Source organism: Micropterus salmoides, unplaced genomic scaffold (genome assembly GCF_014851395.1).
Source record: "Micropterus salmoides isolate LMB-PRFRI ecotype aquatic unplaced genomic scaffold, ASM1485139v1 Ms_hic_scaffold_21, whole genome shotgun sequence".
Taxonomy (NCBI): Eukaryota; Metazoa; Chordata; class Actinopteri; order Centrarchiformes; family Centrarchidae; genus Micropterus; species Micropterus salmoides.
The window spans coordinates 19,795,854-19,818,394 of record NW_024041262.1 but is presented as its reverse complement, the minus strand read 5'-3'; the positions used below and the strand labels follow the sequence as shown (position 1 = coordinate 19,818,394).

The 22,541-nt window shown below is 39.2% G+C and overlaps 1 protein-coding gene across 1 annotated transcript in view; it reads right to left on the bottom strand.

Annotated features, from left to right (window-relative positions):
- The window catches only part of LOC119915424 (glutamate receptor ionotropic, NMDA 2C-like), a 54,926-nt gene that overhangs the window by 14,529 nt on the left and 17,856 nt on the right, over positions 1 to 22,541 (bottom strand). Inside the window, exons 4-8 of the mRNA XM_038734955.1 lie at positions 18,745 to 18,810; positions 17,925 to 18,113; positions 16,620 to 16,960; positions 16,017 to 16,131; positions 8,643 to 8,854 (exon numbers count right to left, since the gene is read on the bottom strand). Of these exons, the coding sequence (XP_038590883.1) occupies positions 8,643 to 8,854; positions 16,017 to 16,131; positions 16,620 to 16,960; positions 17,925 to 18,113; positions 18,745 to 18,810 (923 nt within the window). The remainder of the gene's footprint in view (positions 1 to 8,642; positions 8,855 to 16,016; positions 16,132 to 16,619; positions 16,961 to 17,924; positions 18,114 to 18,744; positions 18,811 to 22,541) is intronic.

Here is a 22,541-nt window from a genome sequence, read left to right as displayed (position 1 = left end):
AGGCCATTAAGGTGTGTAGCATGTGAGAGACATTCACTTCCTCTCTGTGGTCTTGCTACTTAATGGGGTGTAGAAAAAGAGAAGGACAGAAAATGCTCCAAAAAAAGTAATAGAATAAAAAATTACATGGAGCCAGTAACAGCAGCAGAGGACAATGAGAAGTTAAAAGCAGAGTCAACAAACTTCTGAGAGAAAAAACTTTCCAGCTGCCAAAGAGAGAGGCCTAAAATCTAAGAAGACTGAATCACGATGTGGTGTGTGTCCAAGGACGTCCCTTTGTGTTGAAAAGTGGTGGGGACATAGGGGCCCAGATTAGGGGTGTGAAGAGACACTTAGCTCGCGAGACATCACAATACGCACTATTAGGTCCACCAGAACATGCAGTGACAGTGTGACTGACACCTGTGTGTGTGTGTGTGTGTGTGTATGTGATTGATTGATAACCTACGCATGTCAGACGAGTGATAAAAACGAGAGCATGTGAGTGAATAAATGAGCAAGACACTGAATGAAGAAAAAGTCAAGCGAGTAATTAACATTCAAGTTGATTATTTTCAACAGCGTAAGAGATCATTTTAGACACATTTTAAGTGTTTTGAAAGCCTCGCTTCTTTCACAGGAGTCAATAGTTCTGATAAACGCAGTTAATTAATTGCTGCAGGAGCTGGCCACCTGTCGTCATTATGCACACTCCACTGACAATGCACTCACACACAGAAACACACTTAAATTGGGCCGCCTCTCTCTCTATCACACCAACAAGCACATGCACGCATATAGTACAGTATCCTCTGAGGATAAGCAGAGGTTGTGTTGTGTTGTGTAGTGCGTTCTTCACAAAACGCCCAGGAACTAGTGCAGCATGGAGGGAAGTACCATGAGGGAGTTAGACCAGAGAGAGAGAGAGAGGGAGAGTGAGAGAGAGAGAGGAGGATTCTCAAGTGAACAGTAGACAGGAAACACACAGCGAACAACCAAAGGAGGCCTGACAGGGGTGCAGCTTCAGTTCAGAGGGAAAGGAGGGCAACAGCAAAGGAGGACAGATGGAGGAGGAGAAAGAAGAGGAGAAGGAGGGGAATTTTTTTAATAATCAAAATAAAATGGAAGGAGTCTTTGTCTGTCTCTCTGTATGTATGTACATCTGTTCATACCCACCACATCACCCTTGGAGGGTGTATTGCTGGGGACTCAAGGAAGGGTCGAGTGCGTGCTCGAAGAAGTTTAAAGAAATGGCTTCCTACATTGAAAACAGTTGCAGTATATTGGTGCTATTGATGGATCGCACATACCTGTCTTGGCACCACAGGAGTACCACTATGACTATTTCAACCACAAAAAAGGCTGGCATTCCAACATCCATTAAGCTGTTGTAGATGGAAAGGGACTTTTCTGGAACTGGTTTGCAGGACTGTCTGTCCACATTGTGGGAAGTTGCCAGCCATGACAATAACTTCCCAGCTTACACCAGGAACATTGGGTGAATGCTGGCTGCATCCTAGGAAACTCCTATCTCTTGCAGTATTGGCTCTTAAAATCATTCCCTAACACCACTACAGCCGCCAGCTGAAACGGAAGATCTACAACAAAAAAATCTGCACAGCACAGGTGGTGGTTGAAAATGCTTTTGGTACATTGAAGGGAAGGCGCCGTTGCCTCATGAAAAGAAATACGTCAAACTGGTGAAATCTTGAATGGTACTGACATGCTGTGCTCTGCATAACCTTTGTGAGATTCATGGAGAGGCCTATGAGAATGAATGGGATGCACCTGCTGCAGAAGAGCCTGTGGTGGAGGGTGTGGAAGAGAAGTGCAGGGATGTAAGACCGGCCCTGATATGTCACTTGAAAAGCTAAATATAGTTTTTGTTTTTCCCGTCATGTGTATTGAACACAAATTGTAAATTATATTCAACATAAATAAATCTTTAGTACTATCTTTCCACGTAAAAATGTCTTCCCTTTGTATTTGTCAAACAGGTTTTTTGTAAAGGTTATTTGGTAAATTAAATGCTAAAGCTCTGAAAATACATGTGTTACAAAACAGTTTATCTACAAACGTGTAAATACAAAAGAAACTATCAACAAATAGATCAATGTAAATGTTCAAATGCAAACAAATCAGTGCATCACAGCAAACTACATACATAAGTTATGTGTAAATGTAGTGCAAAAACAAACTATATACATAATGCATGTAGTCAGAGGGGTTCAGGGGCAGAGGAAGCGGGTCACGCTGGCCAGTCATCGCCTGCACAAGCTGGCTCAGCATGCCAAGGAAGGCTTGATTGAAAGCTGCAGTTTGAGCATGCTCCTCCCTCCTCAAGACCACTTCAAACCATTAAAAAGAGCATCAAGACAAAAGCACACAAAGGTATAAGCAGCCCAGTATGACTCCGAAATACCTTCATATTGGACGAATCTGCAGTAGGCTACACAATTTAGTTCTAGTGCCAATGTTCAGTGCTAACAGAGGAAGTTGTGTAACCTACTCAAGTGTGGAGGTCAGGGTGGTAAATTGGGATGTAGCTGACTTAAACAATTTATCAATAATCAAAATTCAACTAATGATAAACTACTTGTTTCAGCACTGCTTTACCTTTGGCAGCTGGTCTACATCCCACTACATCACATAGCCACGATTTTAAAGTTGGAATATAGCGTGGTATTCCTGCTCTTAATCAGGCCAAAGAGGTAGGCTCAGCTTTCTGGCAAAAGAAGCCATCATCTGTCCAAAGAAAGGATTTTTAATGAACAAGACAAAAAGTTTTAATCATGCTAAACATCTGCTCTGCGTGGAAGCTGCTCAGACCACACAGCAAGATTAACTGATTTATATAGCAGCAGTCTTCTCTCCCTCTCTTTCCTTCTCCTTGTTTGTTGGTTGCTGTCCAAATGGGACATGCCAGCTAGAGAGAAATGGTGAAAGAGAAACAGAAAGAGGGTAGGAAGGGATAACACTGTCCCATGCTATGACAGATGTCCCCATGTTGGATAGATAAATCTTCTTTACTGGCAATCAATGTGCCATCGCGCCCAACAACAGCCGCTACATATCTCTCTCTATAATTAATGTGCCAGCCATGGTCAACTCTGCAATCTGCATAACCGCCACATACCCGCAGACAAACACACACACGAAGAGTCACTGAAGTGAACATGAACATGGCATTTATAGGCTGAATTTTTAATCAGGTGATTAAAAGGTAATCAATCTGTGCATATAAAACATATGTCTAATAATAATTTTAGAGAAAGTTGTGGTGGCACATGTGAGGCTTGGTGGCTACCATACAATCCATAACATCACATCCTGCATCAATACTTAAATTAAATAAGTAGTTTGACATTTTGCTAAATATGTTTATTCACTTTCTTGCAGAGAGCTAGATGAGAAAATGTATACCACTCTCATGTCTGGAAAGTGGAAAAAGTGGGAAACAGCTAGCTTTGTCTGTCCAAAGGTAAAAATAAATCCTCCTACCAGAACCTCTTTGGTTTTTGTGCGGATTAAAGAAAAGTTTCTTTTACCTTTGGACTAAACCAGGCTAGCTGTTTCCCATTTCAAGTCTTTATGCCAAGCTAAGCTAACAGGCTGCTTGATGTAGCTTCATGTTTAGTGTACAGACATGACAGTGGTATCATTGTTCTTATCTAACTCTCTTCCTTCAGAATACAATATACTCAGGGCTATTTTGACATAAATCAATGCATTTTCATTTATTTCTGCTTTTGGCTATTAAACATTTGGGCTTAAAATATGAAAAGAAACACCTCTGTTCAGCTGCTGATGGTTCATATTTTTCCATAAAAAAGGTAATTAAAAGAACTTAAAATAGAAGCATGAAGGCTTCATGTGCATGTGCCACTGGATTGATTAGTTGAGTATTTTGTTGGAAGCTGTGGAAAAGGGGTCTTGTTGTGCCAGTGCTGGCATGGTTCTACACTTGAGTACACTCCCTGCTGCAGGTAAACAACATAAATACATAGAAACATAATCAATAACAGGCAGAGAGAAAATCATCCAGTGAGAATTAAGTCAGAAATAACAAACATCCAGAGTAGATCTACTGTAGGTGAAGTCTGAGGTGAAGGAGTCAACAACAAGAAAACACCAGCATACTGAGCAAATGTGAGCCTAAAGGTCGTTAAATAAATGACCAAATCAGTTCAGTGAGATGTGGTTGGTATGGCAGGTTAGCTGCCAGCTTACTAACATTACACACTGCAAAAACTAAAATCTAAGAAAGATTAATTATCTTTAATTGAAGGCAAAATATACTTGTTTTTTGTCTGACAAGATATTTCTTCTTACCAGGCGGCTTTTATGTTAGAGAATTTCACTTGTTTCCAATTTTTGTGTGTCCTTAAGTAGCAAGTGAAATGTTCTTGTTCTGTTGGCAGATAATTTTGCTTATTTTAAGTAATATTGCCCCCATTTTATTGCTTTTTTTTTTTTTTTTTCTTGTTTTTGAGAGGTCAGTTTGCATTAACAGGTGCAGGAATTTAAAGTTGTGTCTGTTCATCCCTGCATCTGATCCCTGCATCTCTATATATTGTATGCTGAACAAATATGTGTGTCCTCTGGTCACAGTCACAGATGATTAACAGATTCTTGAAAGAAGTAATTCTCTGCTGATGTTCACAAACCAAAAAACAGTTGCAGTTGAATATTTTGTTTGTGGGCTGTTACCTTTTCCAGCTGCTGGTCGGGAGATTCAAATCTTGTCCACAGAAAATGCAGCAAAAAGCTTTTAGAAACCTAATCTGGTCTCAATAAATGTGTTAATATATGGATATACATCATAAAGAAAACCGTAAGAAGGTTTCATAACATACTATTAGCATTTCAGTAGATGATGATGAACACACAACATATGAAAACTACTTGAAATAGGTAAGAAGTTATTATTCATTAACACCATCTTGGCAGATCCAGGAAGAAAAGACGCTAATATGTCTGTGATCAGAAACATGTGTGCCACTTCTCATTCATTATACCAACATTAAGGAAGAGGAGAAAGTTTTATAGACCACACTTATCTCAAATATCACTTCATATCAACCCTCAAATGATCCTGCAGCGTTACTGGGCAGTACTTCTTATAAATCCTTTTGGAATATTTTTATGAAAATTTATGATAATCATTTAAAAAAGTGAGAAACGTATCTTTAAGTGAAGTAAGTAAAATCACAAATGAGTTACATATATAAACAAATAAACAAACCCATCATGCGACAGCTAACGTTCTTTCTTATTTAAGCATGACCACGATCATTGCACAACCTTAGCCTCGAATTTATTATTGTAACCAAGACGATGAAGCTTCCCTAACATTAATGGAATCATTTTAACACAAACCATGATTTTTTTCCCCTAAACCTTAATGGAACGTTATATGAAGCTGTCACATAATAAAACAGATTTGTTATTTTCAACAGTGATTTGTAATGCTTGCTTGAAAGCACAGAGAGATGGTGTCGTCCTGTTGGTAGGGGCATCTGTTTAGAAAACGTGTCGTTCCATGGACAAATGACAGACTTGTTGAAAAATAAAGCATGCTACTGGGCTTTAACTCACTTATTCAGTCAAGCTGTGACATTTAACCCATGATGGTCCAGGGCTAATGGGGAATGGTGTTTACCATGAGCCACAGAAGTATTGAATAAACACCAGTATCAGATGTTTGTTGTTGTTTTTTTAAATTAAATAAAATACCATCCTTATGTGGACATATGGAGTGAACCACTACTGTTGAGTAAGATTATGTTCCAGTTGAATTTTCAGTTATATATGCAATCAATGTCAATGGGATTTAGAATGAGTTGTTTTAGGGTTTCACGTTGGCTCGCTAAACATTTAAGCCACATTGTTTTCAGTCACTGAAATTGTTCAGGCAGTTGTATTTTGAGTTCCCATTTTTCATCTCAAAGGACATCCACTATTTTACCGGGGTATGGTAATGACTCCAGCAAATAGTCTTATTTGTGTTAACTTAGTGATCAGCTAAACTGTGATTTCAGGCCAGACTAAAAACGACCATAAATTTTAGATAAGAATCACGTTTCCCCATTAGTTGTAAAATATTATGTGTTTAGTCTCCTGCGGTTAAACATCCCTGTATGGAAACAATAAAGCTGAGCTGACGAAGTGGTTGACACTAGTTTTACAACAGATTGCAATCACATTTATAACACACTTGTACTTCTGTTGTCTGTGGTTGTTGGAACATAATGAAGACATTGTGTATTCATGGCGAGTGGTTTTAGGTAGTCAGAGGTAATAGCTGTTTAATGGCTGTATCCTGCCATGCTGCGATCTGTATTTGACACCGGAGGTGTGTTTTTAAAGTACTCAGACACTCAGCACACACAATTACGCTGTGTTTAATGAAGAGTGGAGGTTTGCAGTGTCTACTCAGAACTAAACTGGGGCAGATAAACAGAGAGGGAGAGGAAGGGTGCAGATATCTGTGTGTCGGATAGGGTTGAGTATTGTTTAAAATTTTATACCAGTACCAAAACCAGTACCCTCAAAGTGATTCCGATACCAATTGAGTACTTCATTCGATACCTTGCATAAAATGCCACCTGTTGAAGCCATAGTAGTTGATCGTTAGCCTAATATTATTTTTAGTGTTGTTATAGACAAGCTAGTTTATCTATTTTTTTTCTTGTTTAAAATAACTGTTACAATAAAAAGTATTGGGAAATTGTATCAGATCACTCCTCATGCTAAGTAGGTAACGGGTAGTATTATATGGGGAAAGACACAGCTTGTGAGTTTTTTTATATTTGAATGAGGGAGGAGGAGTGAAATAGTTTAGTGACCAAATAAGTTGTGGGAAACGAATTTAAGGTATTCTTTGGATACGTGTGTTGAAAGTAGACAATTGAAAATTATTTTGTTAACTCTCGATCAATAAACTCTCTGCGAGTGCTTTTTCCTTTATTGGTGAGTCGCAGACCTCCTCCAAAAACAACAGTCACAAGTAAACGAAAAAGGAGTCTGTTTAAACAAGTCACTAAACTACACTAAAGACACAAACAGAGGAAAAGAGAGGCTGCACATCCAGCCGATCAAACCAATTACACCTGAAGCAGCCGCAGCCGGAGGCTCCGTGAGTAAAATCAGCTGATGGCTGCTGCGCCACAAAAGTGTTTAATTGATGTGATGGAACGCAGCGATCGATCAGTGACAAGTGATGTGAATAGCAAATAAAAATGTACAGAGTGTTAAATGATACCAGAAGATGAAACCAACAGAAAGCCAAGCTTTTGGTGATAAACTTGCAACAGTGTCTAACATGCCTGAGACTGCAACATAAGGTGAGCGGCTGTTAAAATCTCACATGATCTTGGCGCATGCAGGCATTTTTTTATACAGTCTATTGTGCAAGCACATAAGACAAAAAAAAGGCGTGCTCTTCTCTTTCTTTCGGTGTGTTGCTTGCATGTAACAATGTACATTTTTGCTGCTATCTGGTTACAAAAAGTAGGACTAGGTATCGATTGAAGTACTGGTTTGACTGGAGACATTTTGATTCTACTCAATACTGGGCTGTTTCGGTCGATACCATAAAGGTATCGAGAAGAGATACCTATCCCTAGTGTTGGACGAGGTATCATTTAAAAGGTTTCTATACTCCTAATACCAAAATCATCCTTTACTTTACTTTGAAAAACATATAATATGTTGTTCTGAAACTTTTATTAAAGAAGCTAAAGCCCTCAAATGTTAAATGTTGGCAACCAAACGACAACTTTGCCTCAACAAAACTGTCTAAAATTAGCTAAGTTTCTATTCAAAGCAGGAACTTTCTCATCAAAGAATAAACAATTGAGCTCGACGCACTTCATTCTTCACCTTAAAAACAGCAGCTTACAAAACAATCTCAACTCTAGGTGCACTCACTGTCTCGTTCTGGAACTTCTGGTATAAATGGACCGTTAGTTGTCAGCTGCTGTTTCCAAAGTCAAGAATGAACTGTCAAGCTCAACTTTTAGGTCGACATGCATGAAGGGATGCTTGGGAATCATGGGATGTTTGAACCACAGTTCCATGGCAACAGAGCAAACTGAATCTGCTGATGAGGACACTGTGATATGGTTGAAAGCTCCAGTACAAGTGAGCAAAGGCAATTTAGGGCTGTCCAAGCCAAGAGTTTATAGTGTGAGTGAAACATGGTGAAATCTTTGGTCGTCAATCAAAAACGGCAATCCGAGATCGTACTGTGAGACACGCCCACCATTTCAGAAATGTGTCAATGTAACTGTTGTTGCTTTACAAACCAACCAGTCAGAACACAACATGACACACAATACAGTGGCACGTTACCGTGATTCTACTACGTCTCTTTTGAAGACCGGCTTCACAGTAGGTGGTTCTAAAACTGATGTTGTACAGTTGATGACCAGAGACCAAAGATAATGACCAAGGTTTTATTAGACCCATCTTGCAGCCAGTGAGTCAACAAAATTACAAACCTTACCTGTAGGTACCAAAAAAGTATTGGTGTCCAATCCCCAGCCTTATATGTTGTCTGCATGTTTGTGTTTACGTGTCAATCACATGCGTATGCTGACATCTACATATTTGTGAAAACGTAACAACCTCTGAGCGTTCTTTTTTCTTGCTGTGTGTACCTTTCTGTGCGATTGGACTGGTGCCTGCAGGGCACTGTGTTGCGGACGCATGTGCCAGTGCCCGGGTCCACGTTCTCGACCATTACGAAGGGATGCTCCTCCAACGTGGCCACGGTCAGGTGACGGTCATCAGACACTTGCTCCAGGAAGCTGCCATATCGAGGCCAGACCGGGTAGCGAACCTGAAGGATCCCTCGAGCGTACGTACCCACCTAGAGAGCAAGGGTAAGAGAGAAAAAAACGAATTGTTATCATGTACATGTGTAACTAAAAACATTTACTCAAGTACAGTTCTGAGGCAATCACCATTCACTTCAGATTCACATTGTTGATAAAAAATATAAATCAACTAATACATTATGATACTGCTACAGATTAAGCTACCCAGTAAATAGTAGCTGGTATTAGCTCCACCTTTACCAACATTAGCGATGCTTACACATTAATGCATCACAAATTAAGTCTAATAATATAATTAAATATTTTTCTGAAATGGTATATTTGTACTCCGTGGTATTACTACTTTTACTTAAGTAAAATATCTAAATACTTCTTCCACTACTGCATGTGTGTTTGAATCTCAGCCGTGACCTTCTCTGCATGTCAACCCCTTCTCTCTTCACCTGTCTTTTCTTTCCCTGCTTCACAGGATGAATGATTTTTTTTTTATTTATATATATATGAAAGAAAATTTGCATGTGCTGACCTGGAGGAAGAAGATTAGAAGATGAAAGAGGAGTAGAGTTCATTAATGCATACTGAGGAGACTTAAAAGTCTTTGAGTTCGAAGAAAAAAAGCCAGAAACTAAAACAAAGAGAAAACTGGCCGCATCACATTAATAATACATTTAAGCATGTGTTGCGTTCAATCTGTGTTCATTTTGTTGACTGATTATTCAATTATTAATTTTCAACTGAACAAACAAATTGAACTGTCACTGTTTATAAATGGGAACTGTTCATGTGATTAGTGCTGATTATTATTAGTTTTTTATGTCTTTGTGCATCTAAAATGGAAAAAAAAATGTTTTGTGCTAATAAACCAAACAAACAGACATGCTGACAGACAATGATGGTAGAAAGGTAACTATTGAATAAAAAGCAGTAGATGTAAAATGTCACATCACACAATGAATAATCCTATCGATGTCTGCACTAAGCTCAGTGAAACCCTCTCTGTGAGAGCCAGGGCTGTTTGTCACATCAACCCAACCTAATGAACCGTGCTGAGCTCAGCCAGCGCTGAACTTACTGCATGTGAAACTCACTCCCTCACAGCTTTAATGAGTCTTTTTCATACCAACTCTTGATTTGTTTTCCTGCTCACTGATACTAGAACTCTTCCTTCATCATACATGGATGATTTACAAATCTGCATGAAGGTACAGTATGATGTGCAGGACGGTGATTTGTTTCTCTGCGCCATCTGTGAATCACAGAATCGCAGAGATGCCAGTTGTGAAGATCAATCATTTCAATCTGTCTTTTTTTTCAATCGAGCATCTAAAGCAGAAGCTCTGTCATCAACCTGTCCTTCTCACATTCACTCCATGTTAGAAATCAAATTAAATGCATTGTTAAATGTATTTTTTATTTTTATAGATGTGATACGTCTTCACAACACAAGCCAATTCAAAGTAATGTACCTGAAAATATACAGCTGTTGTCCTTTTAAAATGTTTGAAACCAAAAGATTTACAGACCTAAGCTAATTTTATAAAAATCATGTTTTTGAATATATAAATTGTTTTATTGTCTCACTGATACCTAAAGCAACATGTCCCCATCAACACAGCATCTTCTGTTTGTTGGTCTTAAGTCCCATTTAAAGTGCTAGTTTGCCCCAAAAGAACCCTGTTTATCCCTAGCTGTATGTGGCTGAGCAGATAGTTTCAGTTTTATTTGGTGACATTTTTAGATATCTGCTGCAGATGAAATGCAGGTTTTTTTCTGTTTTTGGCTATAAAATATTTGGTTGTATTATTGCCATAAGTGGTGTGTTGTCTCTTTTAAAAACCTATACACTTTTTGATCCACTCTTCTTCTTCTTCTGTTTTTGGTCTTTGCCAACTCCTAAGACAAATATCTGTCTCTTTAGCTCCTAAATTCACCAGCTAGTCCCTAACTCTATCTGCCGTTTGGTATAGAGGTTGGCATTTTTTCGGGAGTTATGTGGGTCACGGGGAAAAAAGTCAATGGGAGCCTGGACGGGAATCATACATCTGTTTTTATATAAATATGCATTTCCAATATGAGTAACACTATTATAAAATACTGTTGTCTTGTATTTTTATCTGGGTTGGGATGGGATGGGAATCATTCTTCTTGGATTGGGAGGAGACAGGAATTTTTCTTTTACTTTGTCATGGGATTCGGACAGGAAAGGATTATGTTTGTGGGAGCAGGATGGGACAACCCACTCCCATGTCACCCTCTTGTCTGGTGCTGATCGGGTTTACAGCTGACAACAGCTGCCTGTTCCTGCTAGAAATTAGGTTGATGAGAGCAGTGAGAGTGAACCAAAACAAAATTGTTGCAGGACAGACAGCTGAACACTGAGCTGGAAGGTGTTAAAAAGCAGCGTATACATGAGAGGAACTGTAAAGTCAGGTGATTATTCTTTGCAAGTAACTTTTTTTTTTACATAATAATGGCAGCTTAAGCCTTTAAATTATTATTATTATCCATGTTGATTCTACTGGTGGAATAGTAGAGGTGGGAAGAAGAGGAAAATGGGTGGAGAGAGGAAGAACTAGAGGGGCCCTGCAGAGAAAGGGGGCGTTCCTGCCAAAAATGTCACCCAGCAGCACCCATCAGAAGAAGAAGAGGAAGAACATAATGTTAAACTGTCGGGGTGTCACGATGGAGGACAGAGACTTGAGAAGAGCAAGTACACCACAACCTGCCGTAATTACAGCTGAGCTACATGACACAAAGAGGAGGAGAAGAACTTGTAGTGAGAGATCAGGCTGTAATAAGGACAGAGTGAAAAGGAGAGATTAACAGAATCACGGTTGTTTTAAGGGGTGTCAACTTCTTGTTGTCAATAGTGTGTGTGAACAGCAGTAGTATATCCACATCCCACCTGAACACAGGGACATTGTGTGCGACTTTCAGATCTACACACACATACAAGCGAAACACCACTTCAGCACAATTACATGTCGTCCATGTTCATACACACACACACACACACACACACCATACATACACACCAGCCAGGAGGTGACATTGATAAAGTAGGTTGGTCTTGCCGGGGTAGAAATAAATGAGTTCAACTGTAGCAGTGAGATTACATTCAGGTCTCTCTCTCTTTTTATTTGCACTTTTCCAATACACCCCTTGTGCTTTGAAAAGTGTGTGTGTGCGTGTGTGTGTGTGTGTGTGTGTGTGGAAAATACTGGTGACCATGAAGGGAGTGATATGGCTTCAACAGGAAACAGACACATTATTGATGTGAAATTACATCTACACTTGTACCTTCAAAAAGCACTTATTGGTGAGGTTCAGGGAATGCTACGAGTTATTTTGCCTTCCATTGTTTGAGTTTAGATTTTTAATGAATCCACTATCCCCCATCAGCTTTTAATTTCTTGCTTTTTCCAAAATGCATCTTGACATCTCCAATGCACAGTGTTGGGCAGTAACGCGTTACTAGTAAAGCGTTACTGTAATAATATTACTTTTCCCAGTAACTAGTAGTGTAAATAATTACTTTTCTAAAATGGTAATATTATTACTAGTTACTAAGGCATGTAATGCTGTGTTACTCGTTACTGAACGCACCATCCTTGATGTAAATCCACCGGACTTTATTGTTCATGTCCGCTGATAGCCAAACACTAAATGAAGAAAGGAGAACGAGAGAGGAGAGGCGTTCTGTCCACAGCTGTAAGTAGCTGCTGCCATTATTGTGTCACAGTCTAAGATGCAAAGAACATAGTCATCGAGTGTAAACTCTGTGCGACCAGCAAAAAGCTTTCAACCGCGAACATTTCTACATCTGATTTATTGAAGCATCTGCTGAAGCAGCACAGCAGCGTGAAACTTAGAGAAAGAAACTCCAGCAGCTTCTGTCACTGATGCTTGGACTCATCAGGAGAGCTAGAGCGGTGTTAACGTAACGTTTTTTAACTATTGAATAGGCTACTGCTCTTATAAATAGGCTACATGTGTAGAAAAACAGTTTAAAAGTCCGGATTTACTTGCTTTATTTTTTATTTCAGCCACTTGTGTTAGGCTATATGCTTTGTAAAAACTACACTCCTGCTGCTGTTATGAATATGATGTTAGTTAAAAAGTCGGGGGAGACTGCTTTGTTTGGGGGTGAAGGGGGGTGGCAGGGAAAGCAGTGTTTCCCATAATTAGTCTATAATTTGGATAATTATCAACGTGCCACATATTGATTTTCCAAATTTTTACTATTCGTATTTAAAATCATTTTTATTAAGGAGCTGTATTGATTTCCCTCTCTCTCTCTCGTGAACACTGTTTCACACACCTGTCCACGTTAGAAAAACGTCGTCATGAGACGACGCACGAGAACAAGACAAGAAGATTTTTCACACTATTTTGAAGAAATATGAAATGCTGAAATATATGAACATGGGGTCTGGGGGTTCTCCCTCAGAAAACTGGATCATTAAACACATAATTTCCTGCATTTTGGAGACATTTTCTGCTCAAATTTACGGTGGAAATGTCTTTTTTTATATAAAGGTAAACAAAAAATTCAGCTGGCATGTGACAATTCATAAATAAAAAAATAAAATTTTAAAATTTAAAATTTTTTTGGACAATGCACATTTGTTTCTTCTATATTAAAACTACATTGCATTCTTATTGTGCAAATAAACCTTTCTCAAAGCATTTTCATTTGTTAGTTAACATTTCTTTGTGCAAGCTATTTTTCCAGAACATTTTTAACAAATGCTTTCATAAAGTGATGGGGACAAAATCAGCCATTTCAAAATGTGGTGGGGCCATGTCCCCAGCGTCCCCAGTGTGACTGACACCTATGCACACAGCGCACAGAGACAATTAAGGAAGTTTAAAGTGGTAATATTATGTTTATTTTCAGGTTCATTATTTTATTTAGGGGTTGTACCAGAATAGGTTTACATGGTTTCATTTTCAAAAACACCATATTTTTTGTCATGCTGCAGCACCTCTATTCACCCTGTGTGTTGACCGAGTTGCACATGCACAGTACCTATTTAAGGACTACTACTACTAGCCAATCAGAAGCAGAGTAGGACGGTTCCTGAAAAGCCAGTAAAGTGTGGGTCTGAAGGTAGGCAGCAGGCGGACGTCTTGTCACAGTGTGTGCTGTAGCTCACTGGTGTTTTTGAGGGTGTGTCTGACTAGACGCTAAGCGAGCATTTTGACGCGTTTAAAGACGTGACGCAACATGATAATGGAAAAAAAGAGCTGTTTTCAGGCAGTTCAGGAGCAGTTTTTTTCTACGGGAGACGGTAACACACTTTTGGGTCAACTTTGGGCTTTTTCAAACCTATTACATGCACAAATATGGGTACATAACACAATAAAGGAAAAGGAAAAAGCAAAATATAACCTCTTTAAAACAGATTGTCATAATGTGCCCAAAACTGTACCCTCTCCTTAAAGTCATAACTCAGTTAAACAGTTAAATCTGAACACACAGGCATGATACACATATTTTTTGATTCAGTGTGACTTATACTTTCTGAGGATATCATTATCTGATGTATATCAGACAGAAAGTTCATGAATCCATTTAGAGATCATAGAAAAAAAAGATGCTTCTTGTGATTTAGAACTTGCAGAGAATCATCATATTTTTAAAGTACTTCAGTATCATAGTAATCCAGTGATTGTTGTTTGTAAATCCATGGCTGCATTGTAAACATGAACTTCTGTTAGCTAATTCTGCAGATTTTAAATGGTAAAATCGTTGTCTTGGGGAGGTACACAATTGTAGACTTTGAGAATCACTGTTAGTAGTAGTTCTGTTGTTTCGGAATTAAAGATTCAGGGAATATATTTGAACTTTTTGTCATCGTGTTCTCCACACATCAAGACAAAGTTTGAGTCAGTGCAGATGTTGCTTACTAATTGAGCCTGAAGCTGATGATACACGGAGAAACATTTAGAGCAATCGTGCAGGGCAACGTTGCCATCAATGATAATGAGTAAAGATTACTACCGTAATCCCCTTCCCCCACCATTCCGCCACGTAACTTCGTAATAGAAAGGCTGACAACAGCAGACCGTGTCTTTATTGCGCTGTTGAAGTATTGACAGTCTACCCATCGCTTGTGTGTCTCTGTATATGTATGGACATAAGCTTAATTTTTTAAAGCCCCTGAAAACTTGGCTTCAACTTGAGCATATTTCTCTGCAATGTTAAATATTAATGATTAAATAAGCAGCATTTTAATTTGAAGTTTGGAAAAAAACACCCTTAGATATTGTTCATTAGCGCTCAAAAGCTGAATCTCATTATTAATCTCATCAAACAATCATTATCAGGATTGTGTGAGAGTGATTTGATCACATTTGACTGACAGTGGCCAGGTAACATAAGCAAACAACATCACAAGTGTCATTACATTTAGACTGAAATATTGCCTGAAATATATTGCTTGACATCAGTGTTTTCTGACTGAATCTCTCATGTGAAATAACCAAATGTATTCCAACTTTTGCAAAAAAACAGTGTGTTGTCATGTTGCCTTTAGTAAGAAGCTGGGTGAATAAAGAGGATTTCAGGGCCTCTAAAATAGATCTTTAAAACAGTTCTGGTTCATTTTGGGTCAAAATGTCAGGCCTGTGCAGAACTCAGATTGAAAAATATTGTAGGTGTTTTTGCTCTTTGTTTCTGAGTGACTGACAAGATGTTTTTAAATTGAAATTGTAGATAACTGAAATTGCCCTGCCATTGTAACCTCTTTGTGGTCAGTGCTGTGAATGGACTGTATTTATATGGGTCTTTACAACAATACACAAAAAAAGTGGCGGTAAAAACGACATGGCCAATAGCTATTGTTAACCAACTCAATATAATAATAGGGAGGGGGAAGGTGTGCTCTTTTAAACCTGTTCCCCTTAAAATAACCTGGACCCTAAAATTAAAGTTATCTTTATTATCTATAAAACTCTCCAGCCTCAGTAATCTTCATAATGTTCATAATGTATTTGATGTATTTTTTCCTTATCAGATTTGTTATGTCACAGCTTACTGTGCCAACTCATGCCGGTCCTCGGTACAGTTGTAATTACACTGCACTCTATGCCATGCAGTATGTGAGCACATAACAGGACAAACACCTCATTGGTTCAATGCTATCAGAGCCAGTATATTTTTATTGTTCCGTTTCTGGCACCCAGTACCTTATCCCAGAGTCTCTCCCGGTCCAGAGCGATGATGACCATTGAAGGGTTGGAGAGGAAGCCTCGGTTGTTGAATGACAGATCTCTCCTTTCGAACGTCACATTCAGCATGTGCCTACGACCCACAGAAAATAGTCGTATGAAGTTCCGCAGTATGCAATCAAGGACTTTGAGTCTACATAACACGTGAATTTGCATATTCATTTACAGAGATAAACACACACAATGATCACCTCTTAATTAAACCTAAAACTCTCCTGAGAGGTCTTAATCTAACGTAGGAGACTGGAAGTAGCTCATTAAGGGATGATAGAGGCAGTTGATTGGTGGAGGGCAGTGTGTTCCTACTGAGTGATTTTGCTGTCTGTTGAGGTATACATCCATGACAGACTGGCCTATGAATAATTAATCAAGATTAATTTGCATTTCAGACCACAAGTAAATGAAGTGCAAAATACTTTAACTGTACTGGTGAAGTCATATGAAAAGTGTTAAAGCTAAAGTTGTGCACTTCTGTCCATGTATTAGTAATGATCACTCTAATAGGAATTGTCTGGAACAATTTATACAGATTGTGTTTTCGCTGACAAAAGCACGCCTCACCTGAACAGAGTATTGTTGTCTGAGTGTTTAGCTGGTTTGTTGCAGTCACCGTGTCCCTCAGGAATAAAACCATACTGCTTCTTGAAGCTCTCAGCCCCCTTGGCTACAATGGCGACACCCTCCCTCACCCTCTGCCGCAAGCTCTTCCTCCACTGGTCCGTAATCACACCAATAACACCAACAGGGAAGCTGACAGGTGGAGGGCTGTCGGGGTTGCCCACGGCTGGACTGGGGAGGATCCAGATGTAGCCAGGCCCCAGCAGACCCACCTCAGCTGCGTGATGAAACAAGTACTGCGCTTCCTCATAGGAGCAATACGCCAGCAGGACTTGAGAGTCCACCTGCAGACAGAAGTCTTTCAGTGGTAACTCACAGAAAAGAGAGAATACACAGCCTGAACATGCAGCTCTACTGTAGGTCTTTGGGAGCTGTTAGCACCAGCTGTTCCTCAGTTCAAACTTAAGCCTAGTTATAATGTTTTTGTGGAGATTTAAGCTTCACCAATTTAAAAAGACAGAAGATTGTCTCACACAAACAAGTTGTAACTAAATATGTACACATAGAACTGCAAGTGGTGTTGCGTAGCTAACGTTACTGTAACTGAACAATGACACAGCTAACGTTAACTTCATAACATATTACCCAATTGAATACTATAAAAAGTATGGAATATGGTCCACACATCTGACCTGACACTTTATCAAAATGCTTTTTTAAAAATAAATTATATAAAGTAAGTAAATATTTTAAATGACTTTTCACAAAATAATAGACTATGTCAATAACGTTAGACTAAATGCTACTAACTTTAAAACACATTTATTCATGTATGCAGATATAAATATAATAAACTTGTACCTACATTTAAAATGTATTGACAGTTAAGTTCAATATATTGTTTGCCAACCCTAAAAAGTTTTTGGTAGTTATGCTAAATTTGCCAAAGTTGATTGCTTTAGATTGGACAGCACTAACAATGTCTCCTAGCAACAGATTTCAAAACTACTACATTTTTTTAGTTTTAATGGTGCAACCCAATTTAGTAAAGTGCTAAAAAAAGAAAGATTCAACGCCAACTTCATGCAATTTCATGGTGAAACTCTAAAAACATAGACAATGGTTGTAGCATGGAAAATGGAGCTGGGTAACCACCCATTCGTAGCGGCACAAATAGCCTCCTTCAGGGTGTGTAAAGAGCTAGTTTGAAACTAGTAGATATTAAGAATTTCAGAATTTTACACACAAACATGTGGATTTAAGAATAGCTTGTGCAAGCCCATGCAGGATTCTTATGGCTCATTGTACCTGCTGCAGCATGCGCTTGGTCCTTGCATCATTAGCCCCAACAGACATTTCCAGAGACAAGATATCCTGTAGATTCCACAGGAAATAGGAGGTATCTGTGTAGGACTGAACTATATCCACAAAGGTGTCGTAGCCCGGCAGCAAGCTGGTGATCACAGCAAACTCGCCCCAGTCATACTCCTCCATGAGCTGAAACGGGGATATATGGAAACGAAGAAGGAAAATAATAACAGGTAAAAATATGTGGTAATAAAGAATTATATATTCATAATATAAGAAGCAAATATAAATTTGTGAAGACTGATGATGACAAGATCAATACTCTCACATCTGTACTGTAAATGTGTGTCCAGGATATAACCCCTCATAATAAGTGTTGTTTTTACACACTCAAACTAAAAGTTTTAAAATCCTAATTGATTTTCATTACAAACATACCTGTCAATTTCACAAGGGAGGTTTCTCAGGAAATGCTCTGACTAGGTGATGAGGAAAAGTTAGGGTATCACAGATTTAAAGAAGAGATTATCTCTCCCAAAACATCAGTGACATCAAGCCCTCCAGTCTCATGAGAATTTATATAATCTACGATAAATACAGATTGTACTGGATTGAGGAAATCGGCCAGAACTTTGGATCAGGGATTCCCTCACTGATTGTTAGGATGTCCCTACAGGGTGTTATTAATCAGCCTGAGAGGTCCCAGTTGTCAAGCTCTTTCCTCTCATTTGGTATGACAACCCAGATTATTTCCCAAATACTGTTTAAATGAGGTTTGATTGTAACTTACTATGGCTAACTCTGAAACATGTTTCTGTACCTTGAACATGCAGACAATCTGCTGCTCCAGAGACGCTCCCATCTGCAAGAAGGAGGATCCCTCAGCCTGTAAGGAGTGGGAGAATCTCATTTAAGGATTCAGGTGAGGGAAATGTTTCTTAGGGGTGAAAGGTGAATGACGCAATAGCATCACCGGAACTGGTTTTACTCAGAGGCCCTTCAGCAGGATGGATGTTTGCTGTCACTTGGGTTTAAAGCAGTTTCTTGACAATTTTTTCTGAGTACGGTGTTGAACTTTCTGCCACAACAGAAGCAAACTGACGAAAGGTTTTCAAATTAACTGGTCTGCTGCTCCTCATTTTAGCAGCACCTTTAACATTTTTACTGCTGCAGAACATTTACATTTGGATGAAACTTTGCCACTACTAGGAGACAGTGCATTTTAATAATTTGTCCTCTTGTTCAAAAAGCATACTACCACTTGTAAAAACATGTCCGTTAAATGTCACATAAGCAACACAGTGGAACGTCCTTCCTAAACCAATTAAATTGATGAGAAGTGACAAGGGGGGGGGGGTTATGTGAGACAATGGCACTTTATTGGCTTTATTAATTTATTAATTGGCTTTATGAAATGTTTAAAAAAATCTTTAAAAATATCTGTCTGGTTAAATAAATATAAACCTGGTTTACTTGGGAGTGATGGAAACAGCTGTCAAATACACACATGCACCCCACAGCATCATACCATACCACAGGAATGATAATTATAAATATTTACATTACAATTTGCACCTCTAATGTTGCTCACATTTAACGATAGAGCTTTGATTTTCCATATTCAGTGCCTGCAAACTGCAAACACTCAGTCCTGCTGCTCTCTTTCTGTCAAGAAGCGGTGGTCCAACGTTGTGTCTGTGTGTGTTAACATACATTTGCATAAGATTTTGCTGTGTTTGTGTGTTGACAGATATGATGGACATTATTAGAGCCTGCTGAACCAATGTGCTTTAAATTGCATACAAATAAACTAGACTATAGGGATGAGAGGAGGGGGACTTTTAAAGACTGTGAAAGGGATTGGATATAGACAGAAAGAGCAGAATTCATCAACTGATAAAGAAGTAAGTTAGACGTAATGTTTAACCTTATCTGAGAGGTCAGCAAGCAACACTAACAATAAAAGAAATGTATCAAGAATCACAAGTATGGTATATATACACAGCGATGATTTGGTGATCTGCAGGTCAAAAGATGTGTAGACATTTGTGACAAAATTGGGTCAAATTTGGTTGAAACTGAAAGTTTTTTAGACATTCAGTTACATATAATTGTTGTTTTATATAAATTGTTGTCTTTAAATTATTAAATTCCAATGTGAAGCAGGAGTAAGCAGGTGTAATCTAACAGTAAAACTAGAAAATCATTTTTACAGATTCAACCAAATCATTGAAATAGTCTGCCCTGTCCCTTTTTGGGAGGGACTGTGTAATGACAGTGCTTGGATGGAAGATCAAAGGGGCCTAAAGGTGCTGAAGGGCCTAACTAGACCTGTGATGTAAGCAGGTGCAAGAGCATGCAGAGGTTTAGCACAAGTAGCAATATTCTGAATTTGATTCGATAACAGGCAGGGAGCTGGTGCAAGAACGCAAATATCAGGGTAATATGTATAATGTACATCAACACCTATGCAGATAGAGAAGTAATGCATGAGAGAGTGAGGCGGAAAGAGACTGCAGGAGAGACAGAGAGCAGATAGTGTTAAACTGTCAAGTGCCATTGGGACCAGGTCTCAGATCTTCTCAGTCTGGTCTCGTCTCAGAGGTGACTTAACTGTCATTTCTCCTTCCTGTTGATCTTCCTTCTCCCACAGCTCAGAGACTCTGCAAAGCTCCAGAGAGCTGTGCAGCCCGAGGAATACCACAGGAATATCACAGCTAGGGCCTCCTTCACTCAATTTTACTAGTTTTATCTCTGTCTGAGCTTGTTGAAAGTCCAGCAGACCACCCACTGGGCTGCTCACCAGAATGGCTTTAAAAATAGCAGTACACAACCATGTCAGGCTGTCACTGAATAAATAAAAAATGGCTCTGTATTGGCAGTCCTGGCCAGCTATAGTGTCCCACTTCTTCTGATATGACGGAGGAGTGGTGAGGTGCTTCATTTGAAAAAGTGTCATCTAAATCCAATTAGTTCTGTCTGAGCTATTAAACAATCAAATAATGTGGTGAACTCCCATTGGGCCGATGAGTGTTTCATCACTATCCAATTATCAAATTTTCTCGTTACAGTAAAATCAAGCAAAAATTACAACCGAGTTACCTCCTTTTCCATGTTCAACTCTCAGACTCATACACTCACATGTGAAGACAGAGTTCACCCGCCTCCCTCGTCCTCCACCTTCCCAGCCATCTTGTTCACACCACCTTGGCAGTGCGGCTGTCACACACAGACGTAATTAGTAGTCCTACTGCAGGAGCGTATGGTAATGTGACAGGAAGACAGTGGACATGGTGGTTGCTCACACACTCCTCTCCTCCCACGGGGAGAGCTCTGCACTGTACCTCCCCTCGGCGGAAGGACTGGTGTGGGTCAAGCAAGAAGAAGGTTGCACGCAAAGATGCTCACTCACATATGGACTCAGACACATCTACGCATGTCCGGTATATGTCATTTTACACTTCTTTTGTAAAGCTTGTACATATGCAAGTTTCCATCTCCAGTATGTTGACACAAAAACTACGCTTTAGTATCATTTGAAGGTGCCTGTTAATCATTATTAACCTTTACTTAATACTTCTAAACTACACATCTGTTATAAATATTGTACTTTTTACTAGAGCTGAAACGATTCTTCGAGAAACTCAAATAACTCTGTAACATAACTATATGCAGTGCCAGTGGCGTAAGTAGTGACGGTGCAACCGGGCCCAACTGATTACAAAGACCCACAATGGACAGCGATAATTGCCACGTGGATCGTGATGATCATGTCGTCATCTATTCAGCCATACTGTGAAGGCCTAATGAGTTGCTGTGCTTTGCTGTTGGAGACAGCAGGTTTGAGTTGAGGGCAGGCTGTAAGATTTGCGTTTGGCACTTTGGCTGCTGTCCGTGGTGCTGATCAAAGGCTGCAAGTTTTCAATTGGGTGGAATCATTCTGTGTCTGTACCTACGGTCTGTATGCCTGTGAGTACAGGAACTCGCTTTTTGCGGTGAGCCACACAAGAAAAATAATTTCACCAGGGCCAATCACATGTTACGCTGCTGGTTCAGGCAGCTGCCGTCCATGGTTTTGATCAAAGGCTGGTTTTCAGGATGATATAGTTGCATGGTCAGCCTCTACTTGGACACAGCGTGTCTACTGTAAAACAAACTTATTTAATGTAAATTCTGAGTGTTAGTTGAGATGAAGGCTAACAAAGGTAAGGCACAATTCTTAGTTTTAAGTGTATAAACGTGCGTTTGTTGTTATTCTCGGACTGGTTAGTCCGTGAGTTTGGGTCGTACAGTGATGTGAGTTACACAACTGCCCCTGGTACTGATGACGCAGAGCAAAAGTATTTCTTATCCGATTACTCGATGAATCTATGGAATAATCAGTAGTACACTCAATTACTAAAATAATTGATAGCTGCAGCCATACTTTTGACACCACTAAACGTATCTGATGGCCATAATTACTTTGCAAATCTATGTTTTGGATATACAAAACACTGGATCTTACTCTTCCAATAGTGCAACTTGAAATATCCTCTCTGCCTGCTAAACACACCGATCTTTCAACTCCACTACAGGTGTAACACAGGCTCTCTTGTTAAAAATGTCTCCAAACCT